Below are 12,528 nucleotides of genomic sequence, written 5' to 3'. Positions count from 1 at the left end.
AGACATTATATCTAACTCAGGAACGGCTATATAATTAAAGAAGCTTTGAACCACAAGGTGTGTAGGTGACTGAGAAAACCTTTGGTCCTTTGTATAAGAAGCCCAGTTTAAAAGATCTGAAATGTCTGACCAGTGAATAATTAGTTTTATTTTTCTCTTTCCACTGATTCTTAGGGGAAAGGAGGTGCTAAGACACTTATGAACACTATCATGCAGTTGAGAAAAATCTGCAACCACCCATACATGTTTCAGCACATTGAGGTAAGTCTGTATTGTGTGTGTAGAGCCTGATTGTGCTAATATACTAATGCTAGTTGTTAAAACGAACAAACAAAACAAAAACCAAAATAGGTTTAAAACATGTTGGTGGAAGTTGAGATGACATGATCTGATAGCTCGACAAGCAGAATTAACAAACATGAGTATTCTGGTTATGGGTTCTCATTGGCACCAAGCATTTGAGCATCTGGAATTTTATAACCAAGAGTTTGAAGTGGAGAGAAAATGTTGTAAGCAGTGGCTCACTTGTGTGGGTTTAGGTAAGTACTGTGAATTACCTTGTTATAGTAGGAGCTCTGAAATTGAAGATAATGATAAATACATTCAGCCTCCTCGGAAGAATGCTGTGAAAAATATTAAAATAACATATTTATGACTGCTAAAGAGAAAGATTTTCTTTAACTATTTTCTTTGTAAAAGACACTGGCTTTAGTCTGTTACTTTGATTTATATTTTTCCTTTCTTGTTTCTGTAGTGATGATGTAAATCCGTGCCTTCATCCTAATGCTCAGGTCTCTAGAAAGCTATTTTGCAGGGAGAGGACATTTTCTGCCATGTTCACTCCATGTGAATAAGTTTCCTAAATTGACAGTGTTTCACCCCAGTCAGAGCAATTGACTGGAGCAGGAATGAAAAGGAGCCACAATTGTATTCCCCATTTGTCATTGCTGCTGCTGAGGCAAATGGTCCTGGGGGCAATTATTTGCCAGGGTAGTGCCTACTTTCTCCTGCAAAATGGGCAGGAGACATAGAGAACATCACTGCAGGGCTCCAGTGTCTGCATCAATTTATTTAAAAAAATCCATAGAAACTTCTGGAGAGTTAAAACTTAATCACGGTATAAAAATTGAGTTGGAGCGCTCTTCTTTTCGAATATTCTTTTTTCTCCCTTATTTTTGGCAGTTGTACCTGTCAGGTCAGAGTATTCATTGCACACCATATCCGCATGCCAGAATTCTTTTCTAGCTGTGCTGGATAATTGGAAAGATTTCTGACACTGCTATTGCCTTCACGTCCATAGGAGAAAGTATCCATAGACACTGGGGAGAGTACCCACAGCCATAGGAGAGAGTGTATGGCCGTAGAGGAGAATATCCATAGACATAGGGGAAAGTATCTACACATCGAAGTAAAACGACAACAACAACAACACTTAAAGAATCTCAGGGCTGGGTGCGGTGGCTCACTCCTGTAATCCCAGCATTTTGGTAGGCCAAGGCAGGCAGATCACCTGAGGTCAGGAGTTCGAGACCGGCCTGGCCAACATGGTAAAACCCTGTCTAAAACTACAAAATTACAAAACTACAGAATTGTAAAACTATAAAAATTAGCTGGGCGTCATGTCAGGCGCCTGTAATCCCAGCTACACAGGAGGCTGAGGAAACAGAATTGCTTGAACCTGGGAGGTGGAGGTTGCAGTGAGCCAAGATCATGCCATTGCACTCCAGCCTGAGTGACAAGAGCGAAAGTCGGTCTCAAAAAAAAAAAAAAGTCTCACTAGTAAGTCATAATTATTTACATGTATTATTGAAGGGGAATGCAATGGCCAATAATGAGTTCATATCCACCAGGTCACTTTCTAACTGTGAACTGGGGTAAGTCACTCAGATTCTCCATGCTATAATGTGCTTGATTTGTAAACAGGGGTAATAATAGATTATAGGACTGGCAGGAGGACCAGCTTTTAAACAATAACATGCGAAGCATCTTGTAAACTGATGTCGTGTTATATCAGATGTAAGGTACCAATGAATTGGTAGTGGGTGTAGGTTGGGTTGAAAGGAGCTGGGAAAAAAGTCTAATGATGAAACTGCCTGGGGTTTTGTTAGTCTAACCTGTTGCCCACTGTCCCATTTTTTTCAGAAAACAATTTTAAGATATGTATGGTAATCTTTGAGGGCCTTGGGGGACTTAGGAATTTTGAAGATTAAGCAGCAATCTTACTTCGTTTTGGTTATTATAAAAGAAATGATCCCTTCAGCCGTGCTGGGCTAAGTAGGGAAGGAAGGGAGATGATGCCTTCTGTCCTCCAGCTTCAGTCTGGAGGGTGGGAAAGGATAGAGGAGGAGTGGGATCATGAAGGAAGCGAAGTTTAAGGTGCATGCCCTTCGGTATCTACATATTGACATCTTAAGTAGCAGTTGGTAGAAAGGCAGACTTTGATTTGCAATTTTTTTCTTTAACAGAAAAACTCTCAGGAGTCTATTCCTAGAAACGAGATCCACAGTTATGGCAAATCTAGTGACAACTATGGAACAGAGGTGGTGTGTGAATTTGCCTTTGTTGTATTTCGTTTGCCACACACCCTTTGTTCATACTAAATCCTGCCAGATGCTCAGCATGAAAATGGGTCTCACTGCCTCCCTGGGGACCTTTAAACTCAAGAAATGAAAACAATATTTTTAACATGATGCTGTTACCTAATCTCCAACAGTATCCATTGACACCCTCTCTTTGGTTTTCACAAGCCTGCTTGGAGACAGGGATGGGGCCTAATGGAGACTGTGAGCTTGGTTCTAGGGGATGGAGGTGAGGTATTGGCCACAGTCTATCCTGTTAGTTTTGCCACAGGACTGGAGCTTACCATAGATGATGAGCATATTTGAGAGTACTGTTGAGCCCAGAGGGAAAGATCTGGTGCCATTGGAGGAAACGCTGCAGGGATCCAGGGAGGAGGGAAGGCAGAAAAGGGAGACAGCGGTGGCTGATGTGAAGGTGTAACCTGCTCTCCATTCCCACCGATGGTTGCCATTCCCATAAAGTCAGAATAGAGAAATGCATGGAGAACAGTCATGTATTTCTTCCTGTGAATCAGAAAGGAGGGAGTTAAAGTTATGTGATTACACTCTGTATTCTGAAAACAGAAGCCAGACACCTGAGGGATGCTGTACATCTAGGACTTTATTTGTAACAGAGGAAAGCACAGTATAGAAGAGATGTTAGGATTTCACCAAACTGACCAGGCATGGTGGCTCATGCCAGTAAGCCTAGCACTTTGGGAGGCCAAGGCAGTCAGGTCACTTGCAGTAAGGAGTTCAAGACTAGCATGGCCAATGTGGTGAAACCCTGTCTGCACTAAAAATACAGAAAATTAACCAGGTGTAGTGGCACATGCTGTAGTCCCAACTACTCAGGAGTCTGAGGCAGGAGAATTGCTTGAACCTGGGAGGCGGAGGTTTGCAATGAGCTGAGACCGCACCACTGCACTCCAGCCTGGGCAACAGAGTGAGACTCTGTCTCAAAAAAAAAAAGAAAAGATTTCACCAAACTAAGAATTAGAATATGTAATCACCATTATTTTTATTGCTAAATTTTTCCACAATGCATATTGTATTAGTCCGTTTTCATGCTGCTGATAAAGGCATACCTGAGACTGGGCAATTTGGAAAGAAAAAAGGTTTAATGAACTCACATATTTCACATGGTTGGGGAGGCCTCACAATCATGGCAGAAGGCGAAAGGAACATCTTACATGGTGGCAGGCAAGAGAGAGTGAGAGCCAAATGAAAAGGGAAACCCTTATAAAGCCACCAGATCTCGTGAGACTTACAATCACGAGAACGGCTTGGGGGAAACCTTCCTGATGATTCAGTTGATTCCCCCAGGGTCCCTCCCACAACACACGGGAATTACGGGAGCTACAATTCAAGATGAGATTTCAGTGGGGACACAGCCAAGCCCTATGACATGTATTTATATATACATAGTAATTCTGATTTGCTTGTATTGTGCTGTTATAGTCTAGACTCTGAACTCCTTGAGTTTAGATCCACCCTAGAGGGTGGATCTCCAAAAACAACTATTGGCTCAGCTATGGGCCAGTGGGTGCTCAGTGACTGTGTGATGGGTAAACTAACTCTGTTATCTGAGAGTCTAGCAACTAGAAGAAACTCATAGGATACATTTCTGGTGGAACAAAAGTCTGCATGCAATATACTGAATTTCTCGTTCATTATATATGTAAGTTTTTTTGCTTATTCCTTAATTATTTTGTTTTAACTATAGAAATAGGTAGGATAACATCACTAAAGGAGTAATCATTAAGTTAATAATTACATTTTTTTAAATCATTTTTCTCTCTCTCTCTCTTTTAAAGGAATCCTTTGCTGAACACCTAGGCTATTCAAATGGGGTCATCAATGGGTAAATCTCAAATTTTTTTTTCTTTTAAAAAAAATGTTGTTGGCCTTACATAAACTCCTCTCTACAGTGTTTCCTCTTGTGCAAATACATACTTCCAGCCCTCTAAGTGCTCTTCAGTGGAGAAGTTAACCAAAACGATATCAGCATTCTCTTTTACTTTACTGGCATAAATTATTACTTGCCTTAAGCAAGTGGCTATTCAAAGGACATAGATCTTATTTAATAGACTTAATAGTATCCTAGTGTTCAAAAAATGTTGTTGAAGTTTCAAAGGTTTGTTATTTATAACCAAAAGTATAGCCTGGGCTTGAAGAGAATTTATCTTATTAAATTTCACATTGACATTTGATATTAATGTACATGAGAAGAAATTTCTCATCTGCTGTAAATGTTTACAGTTTTATAGTCATTTGTTAGAGTATGGTCTGTGTAAGAAATGTTTTTCATTAGCAATGGATGTTAAAGAGAATCTTGACTTGCAACAACAAAAATGAACACTGCCTTAACAGAAAGTCTGTGTGTGTGTGTGTGTGTGTGTGTGTGTGTGTGTGTGTATGTGTGTGTTGCAAATTTGAAAACTTTATTATTAGGATGTAGTCATCATTCTTGGATCCCAAGGGCAGACAGTTTCACTGGGCTAAGAACCAGGAACTATAACCTATCCAGAAGCAGTGCTGCTAAGCTTTCCCTGCCTCTTCTTGCCTCTCTTTTCTCTGTGTTCTGTGGTTACTCCTGCTCCCATCAGCTTGGCCAGGGTTGCGTGGTGAAAACACGGCTATGGGGTATTTGGAGAACAGTTCTCAGAGTGGGGAATGGACATCAGGAAGACATACATTTGAAAAATGTGTTAGAAGTAACATATCCTGTGTCATAAAATCAACTACCAGATGATACATTCCAGTACTATAGTTTACATGTGCACTGGCAAGTTTTCTAAACAGTATCGCCTAGAATTCAGTTTTAATTGTATAACACAGCCCTGTTGATAAAAGAAAAATAAGGATGAACTATAGAGGGAAAAGGCCCTACTTTAGCCTTTCTTCATATCACAGCGTCTTCTCCATCTCATACTCCCATCGTGTTTTTGACTTGTACTTCTACAGTAATCCAAGACTCTTGTCCTCCCCCAGTCCATTCTTACACGATGTCCATAGTGATCTTATAAAAAGGTATGCCAGACCTCATCACTCCCCTGCTTAAAACCCATTGATGGCTTTTCATTGCACTGAAAATGAAAATGTTCAGTGTAGCTCATAGAGCCCTACAGAGTCTATTCCTAATCTCATCCTCCACCTCTCTGTCTTCATCTCCCAGTATTCTGTCCTCACTTCTGTTTAAGCCATGCTCACCGGTTTTTTTGTTTGTTTGTTTGTTTTTCAATTTCTCAAATCCTTCTGTCTCCTTTACCCCTCAGGACCTTTATGCATGCTCTTTCCGCGCCCTGGAATCTCCTCCTCTCCACCCCAGTGCCCCCATTCTTCACCTGGATGCCTTTTTACTCATTATTTCAGGTTTTAGCTAAAATGTTGTCTCTTCAGGGAGGTCACCTCTGACACTGTAAACCAGTGGTTGGCAAACTTTTTCTGTAAAGAGCCAGATTGTAAATATTTTCAGCTTTGTGGGCCATAAAGTGTCTGCCACACCTGCTCAGCACAGCCCCTGTAGCGTGAAAGCAGCCAGAAAACAGAGATGAGTGAGTGTGGCTGTGTCTGTTTTTATAAATAAAAACAGACAGCAGACTGGGGCCAAAGGTTGCCAAACTGCTCTGATCTAAAGAAGGCATCACATGTTGCTGTGGGTTTTCTCATTGGAACTTGTTATTTTTATCGTATTTATTACAATTTGTAATTATCCATTTAGTAAAATGAGACTGTATTTTGCTTATTATAATATACATGGCTAGCACTGTGCTTGGTACATAGTAGGTGATCAATAAGTATTTAGATGAATCTCAAGTGCCCTGAATTAACAATTTAAAAATGTGTATAATTATAAGGAGGGATTTACAGAAACATGGCATATATTCACGCACATGCATGTGTGTGTGAGAGAGAGAGAGAAAGAGAGAGGGCAAGGAGAAAGAATAAGTTGAGAGAAAGACTGTGAAAGTATTAAGAACATGAAAGTGGTTCCTTTTCTTTCTAGAACCTGTAATCATACCTAGTATATGCAATGCACTTTTGATGGGTTTTATATGAATATATTTTCCTTTTCTGCTAAATATTCTCATTGCTTTGGAGTTCATATTCATTCATTCATTCATTTCACAGTCACTTATTGAATGTTTACTGTGTACAAAGGATTATATGAAAAACAAAGCAATGCTGGATTTTTCAAGAAGACAGAAGTAATACTGTCTTCTTGTTTTGCATTTTGGGTTCAGGGCTGAACTGTATCGGGCCTCAGGAAAGTTTGAGCTACTTGATCGTATTCTGCCGAAATTGAGAGCGACTAATCACCGAGTGCTGCTTTTCTGCCAGATGACATCTCTCATGACCATCATGGAGGATTATTTTGCTTTTCGGAACTTCCTTTACCTACGCCTTGATGGTAAGTGCATAAGGCATTAGGCTCAGAAGCCATACTACTGAAAATGAAGGGATAATGGGCACTTAGATCCATTCTCAGCCAAAAAGAAGGGGTAAAATTGAAGAATTGACTAGCAGCATCGGGTGCAGTTTTTCTAGATAGCAGTTTTTTGCATCCTTAAGCTTTAAATAAGCTGACCTCATTTGTGCAGCTGCATAGCCCACATATAAACCAACACAAATGAGTTTAGAGTCACTTATGAGTATCTAAATAAAATAAAATCAAACTAAACTAAAATTTTGAAATCTTCCTTGCTCTTAAAATTTGATTGTTATCTATGTGCCAAACATACAGAATACGTTGACACACCTTTAACTTTTTCAGTTAAAGGCGTATTTTAAGGGGATAAAGGCTATGTCACTTTTCTTTGTAACAATACAATCATTCAGTTAAGATTATATTTACCATTAAAGCGCCTCTTTCTAAATAAGACATATCCACATATTATGTTATTAAGAGACATGATTTCATTGTTTCCTGGATTTTGCAAGCTATGTAAAATACTTGCCTGGTTTTAAGAGTGAAATTTAAATACCATGTCCTAAAAATTAGTAAGAAAAAATATTAGTGGAAGAAAATATGATTTTAGGGATAATCCCTAAATTATTTTACGATTTGGATATCAGCCATAATATATTAGAGGTTGAAAGTATCAGCATTTATACACAATGGCAGGGCATAAATATGGCATTCAAAGAGTGGTAAGTAGGAATAGAAGTTAATTTACAGTCAGGATGCTATTTAATCCCTGGGTAGAAAAGAGGATACTACTAATACCAGTATTTATCTAATGCAGTATTACTGTTGTTAAATGGGAAATTTAAGGTTTATGTTTCATTAAAAGACTTTATTTTCAATCCAACATTTTGTTTCCCTTTTGCCCTTAATTGAATGTAATTGGATATAAACCAAACTTAGACTTGCTGTATGTTCTCTGACTTAAGGTTTTAGATGAATTCTCTTTATGGTCTGCCTCTTAGGGTATTATTAATTAATTTTCAAATTAATTATACCATTTGACAAACTTGATTATTTTTATTTTATTTTATTTTATTGTTTTTATTGAGACAGAGTCTCACTCTGTCACCCAGGCTGGAATCCAGTAGCATGATCTCAGCTTACTGCAACCTCTGCCACCCGGGTTCAGGTGATTCTCCTGCCTCAGCCTCCTGAGTAGCTGGGATTACAGGCATGTGCCACCATGCCCGGCTAATTTTTTTGTGTGTATTGTTAGTAGAGATGGGGTTTCACCATGTTGCCCAGGCTGGTCTCGAACTCCTGACCTCAAGTGATCCACCTGCCTTGGCCTCCCAAAGTGCTGGGATTACAGGCGTGAAAATTGATTATTTAAACCCCTTTACCTCTCCCCTCCAAATTACTTAAGCAATGAATGGTTAAGTAAATGTGAATTCTGAGTTCACAAATACAGTCCTATTAGGCACAGTTTTTCTCTGTTGGCAAATTTCCTTTATTGTCTCTTCTTCTTTGACTGGATCCCTGCCTCTGGAAAGAGGGGAAAATTCAGCACTCTTCCTTCAAGAGATAAACTGTCCTTTACCTGCTGCTCAAGTGAGGGGCTGTGGGGCTCTATTTTCCCCTGAACTGACAGCCCCACACAGGTGTCCTGCATAACTATCACTTGCTACTTTGTGGCATTTCATTTCCAATCTCAGGTCTCTGAGGACTGCTCCTTTGGAATATTTGCATCTATCAGACTGGTAAGAGTGAATTCCTGGAAACAAATTGCTTTCGTGTTTTCTTGTCAGCCTGAGAGGTTCTCTTTAATCATTTGTTGGCTGCTGTCCTTTTGTTATTAATAATAATAGTCACAACAGTTAACATGTATGGAACACCTACTCTGTGTGGGACTCTGGGCCAAGCATTTCATGTGCGTTATTAATTTGATTTTCTCAATAAATAAGCTACTATTATCCCTGTCAACCAGTGTGCCATTATGAGGCCCATTTAATAGATGAGAAAACAAAGGTATATGGTGAGACCAGGTTCTAACTTGGATCTCTTTGATTCCAGATTAGCTCAGTTTTAGCAGATCCAGAGAGGTGTACCCCATCTCTGAAAATACAGGCTGCTTCTCTAGCTACAACATTTTAAGAATGATTTTGAACTTATTTAAAATTTTCAGTTGAGTAATTGCAAACCACCATGCACTAGAGATACAGGTTGGATGAACTATTCACTGTTCCTGCTCTCAGAGTCCTTAGCATTAGGTGGAAGGAGACAGACAAGCAAATTGCCTAACATGTTACACATGGAATTGAAAAGGCATATTTCCGTAAGAAAGAGCAGCCATTCCTTTTAAGGGTGGACAGAACTAATGGACAAACAATCAGTATACACACAGATAAGTTAGTACACACACTTCCAGCTGAACCCCCTTCTGTCCCCCATCCCACCACCCAATTATTAAAATGACTTCAGATTTTCACTGCTGAATTTGATGTCTCAGATTTTGACTTTAGGGGAAAAAAAATCACTTGACAAGAGCTAAGCAGAAATTTTCTGCAAAGATTATGGTTGCATTAATAAATTTAGCTAATACTCCATTATAGTTTTTGTTTTTACTGGAAATGATTTTTTAGTGAGAGCAAGTGGTGCTCTCACTTGTTTTATCCCAGAAGACAATACTTTCTAAAAGTCACTGAAACTAAGTTAAAATTAGTCATCATGAAAGTCTGACAGTGTGTTCCTTCTGGTAAATTCTGTAATTTTCAACACACTTGCCCTATTAATTGTATTCTTATAATTGGTTATGTATCAAAGTCTGAAAGACCATGAAACTGATGTTAGTTTTGAGCACGTTAAATCTTGTGCCACTTGCAAAGAGTGTCTGCCTTTAGATAGACTCTTACATGGTCGTTTGAATCTCCCTGAACAATATTAAAAAGATTGCTCATGATCAGCAAAGATCTTGACTTGGAAATCTTTGATGGAAGTGGTTTTCTAGCAAATTCCAAACCTTGTGATGAGAAATGCCATTGTTTTGTATGAAAAATGACTTAATCTTTTTTATTGTTTTTTGTAATTTGTCAAGTTCCCAGCTATTTATACAGTTTATTCTATTCTATTCTATTCTATTCTATTCTATTCTATTCTATTCTATTCTATTCTATTCTATTTTGTTGAGACGAAGTTTCACTCTGTCACCCAGGCTGGAGTGCATCTCAGCTCACTGCAACCTCCACTTCCTGGGTTCAAGCGATTCTTGTGCCCCACCCTCCCGAGTAGCTGGGATTACAGATATGCGCCACCATGCCCAGCTAATTTTTGTATTTTTAGTAGGGACGGGATTTTATCATATTGGCCAGGCTGGTCTTGAACTCCTGACCTCAGGTAATCCACCCACTTTGGCTTCCCAAAGTGCTGGGATTACAGGCATGAGCCACCGTGCCTGGCCTATACAGTTTAAATACACACCAGATACATGGTTGGCCTATTTGCTTGAGGTATCTGGTATAGGGTCTGAAAACTCCTTTGACCAAATAATTTTATTTGGATATTCCTTTTGTTTTTCAGTGCTTTATTTTGCATGTAAGGTTATTTCATCCCAGTAGGCATTGGTTGTATTTATATCTTATGTTACTGACGAGATCCACGTCTGTTCTGCCCACGTGCAGTAAATCAATCACTGTGACACAGGTTTTGCAAAGGAGAAAAGATTTATTCACAAGGGAACCAAGCAAAAAGATGGAAGAACAGCCCTCAACTCTACGTCTCTGAAGATAAGGCTTAGGGATATTTACGGGGTAAGGAAGTGGGGTGGTGTAAGGCACAGGGAAAGGTGATTGGCAGTGGGGAAAAATGAAGTCACAGGTTAATTCTGCACAAGCATAGCCAGGGTTCATGGCGTTTCCGAGGACATACATGCAGAAAATGACAGTGTTAGCGTGATATGATGGTGGAGTTCTTGGCTCTCCGACATCAAAAGGCCATCTCTTGGGCACTTGCGCTCAGGCCTAGTTTAAGGGTCAGTGGTGTCAACCAGTTTGAAGTGGACAGAGCTGGCTAAAGTTCCTGAAAAGCAACTGAAGTAACAACCATTGCCATGGTGACATATGCATGTTATCTGTAAAGCAGCCAGTGAAGGTCAAGTTTGAGCATTCAGCATCAAGACCTTCAGCTACCGCAGCCTTCAGCTTCACAGAAAAAGAGAAAACAAAAATAACAAAAAGGAAGAAACCAAAAGCATGCAGGGCAGGCAGACCTGATGAGATTAACTGTTTGGTTTCATTAATCCATGTGATTATCAGCTGGTTCATTTTCAGTTAATCAAAAACGGTTGAACTTCTGTCCTGAGAGTATAGATGTATAGTTTTTGTACCCAGTTGTCAGAAACAAAGATGCCATGATCTCTTCTTTCCCCATTTTAGAAGGAATTTTTGGTTTCTGTGGCTTTTCATTCAGTTTAAGGCAGAGGAGAAATATGTGAACCATTAATCCATGTGAGTAATTTTTTAAAAAATTCTTGCAGCTGGAAAGATGATAGAGGTTTCGTGGCAGAACATATCTTCCATTAGCATCGTGAACAGATAGTTCACCATGATCTCAGAAAGCCAATTCTGAAAATAAAAGAAAAAAGAGCCCCACACTTGAAAGCTCACTCATCAAAGCATGTTTAGTGCTCCTCCTCCAAAATCTAAACTCAGACAACTGATTGTGTCGGACCTCACCAGTTCACTAAACTCGAAACCTAACGTAGAAAGTAAATTGGGTCTAAAGAATGTGACTCCATTAAATGAGGAAAGCCCCCAAACCCCTCATTCCTAATCCTTGTTTGCTGTATGCAGGGAAGTGATTTGTCTTCTCCCTCCTCAGGAGGGCATTTGTTATTTTTATTAAATGTGAAAAACAGATTGTCCCCAATTTTGAGAACTTGGCCCTCATAGTAACTTGATTCATTAGCTGTAGTCACTTAAATGTTTTAATCCTCTGAAATAAATTGCTGGTATGTTTTCATCCTTAAAAAAAGAACAGCATGTAAGAATAATATTTGAATAGCAGCCGGTCAGGGACTATCATGTAACATGCATACATATTTCCCAACAACCTAAAGCCTTTTTTCAAAATCCAACGTCTAAGTGTTTCTGTTGAAATATGTTCAGATGGAATACTGGTGTTTTTTTTCTTTTTCTCCCCTTCCACAATGCACTTCATGAAATGGCTGGGTAAATACATTACACATACATAATATGTAATTGAGTGGCTCATCCAAAATGCAAGAATGCCCCAAAAGTGAGCACCAGACTCTAAGGTTTGGTCCTCTCTGCTTATTCACTCTTTTGGAGCCTCCTCAGACCTCATGGGGCAAACCACACCCAGGTGTTTAACATGCTGCTCTGTTTAGTTGGTTTTGATTTAGCATGCTGTGAACTCAACAGAGCGGGATGTTAACGTGAGAAACAGACTAAGAGATTTCTTGTTTTTTGTTGGGGGGGATTATTGTGGCTTTAAGTCTTGCTAAAAAGGATAAAATTATTCCATTTGCAAAAAAAAAAAAAT

General features: G+C 39.3%; 1 protein-coding gene across 4 annotated transcripts in view; it reads left to right on the top strand.

Annotated features, from left to right (window-relative positions):
* Positions 1-12,528, top strand: part of SMARCA2 (SWI/SNF related, matrix associated, actin dependent regulator of chromatin, subfamily a, member 2) — a 180,889-nt gene that overhangs the window by 84,120 nt on the left and 84,241 nt on the right. For all 4 annotated transcript variants that reach the window (XM_025359053.1, XM_025359051.1, XM_025359049.1 and 1 more), the window contains exons 21-23: positions 175-261; positions 4,376-4,422; positions 6,806-6,972. In XM_025359053.1, the coding sequence (XP_025214838.1) occupies positions 175-261; positions 4,376-4,422; positions 6,806-6,972 (301 nt within the window). The remainder of the gene's footprint in view (positions 1-174; positions 262-4,375; positions 4,423-6,805; positions 6,973-12,528) is intronic.

Source organism: Theropithecus gelada, chromosome 15 (genome assembly GCF_003255815.1).
Source record: "Theropithecus gelada isolate Dixy chromosome 15, Tgel_1.0, whole genome shotgun sequence".
Taxonomy (NCBI): domain Eukaryota; kingdom Metazoa; phylum Chordata; class Mammalia; order Primates; family Cercopithecidae; genus Theropithecus; species Theropithecus gelada.
Note: the sequence above shows the minus strand (reverse complement) of the source record. Positions and strands in the feature narration are given on the sequence as shown.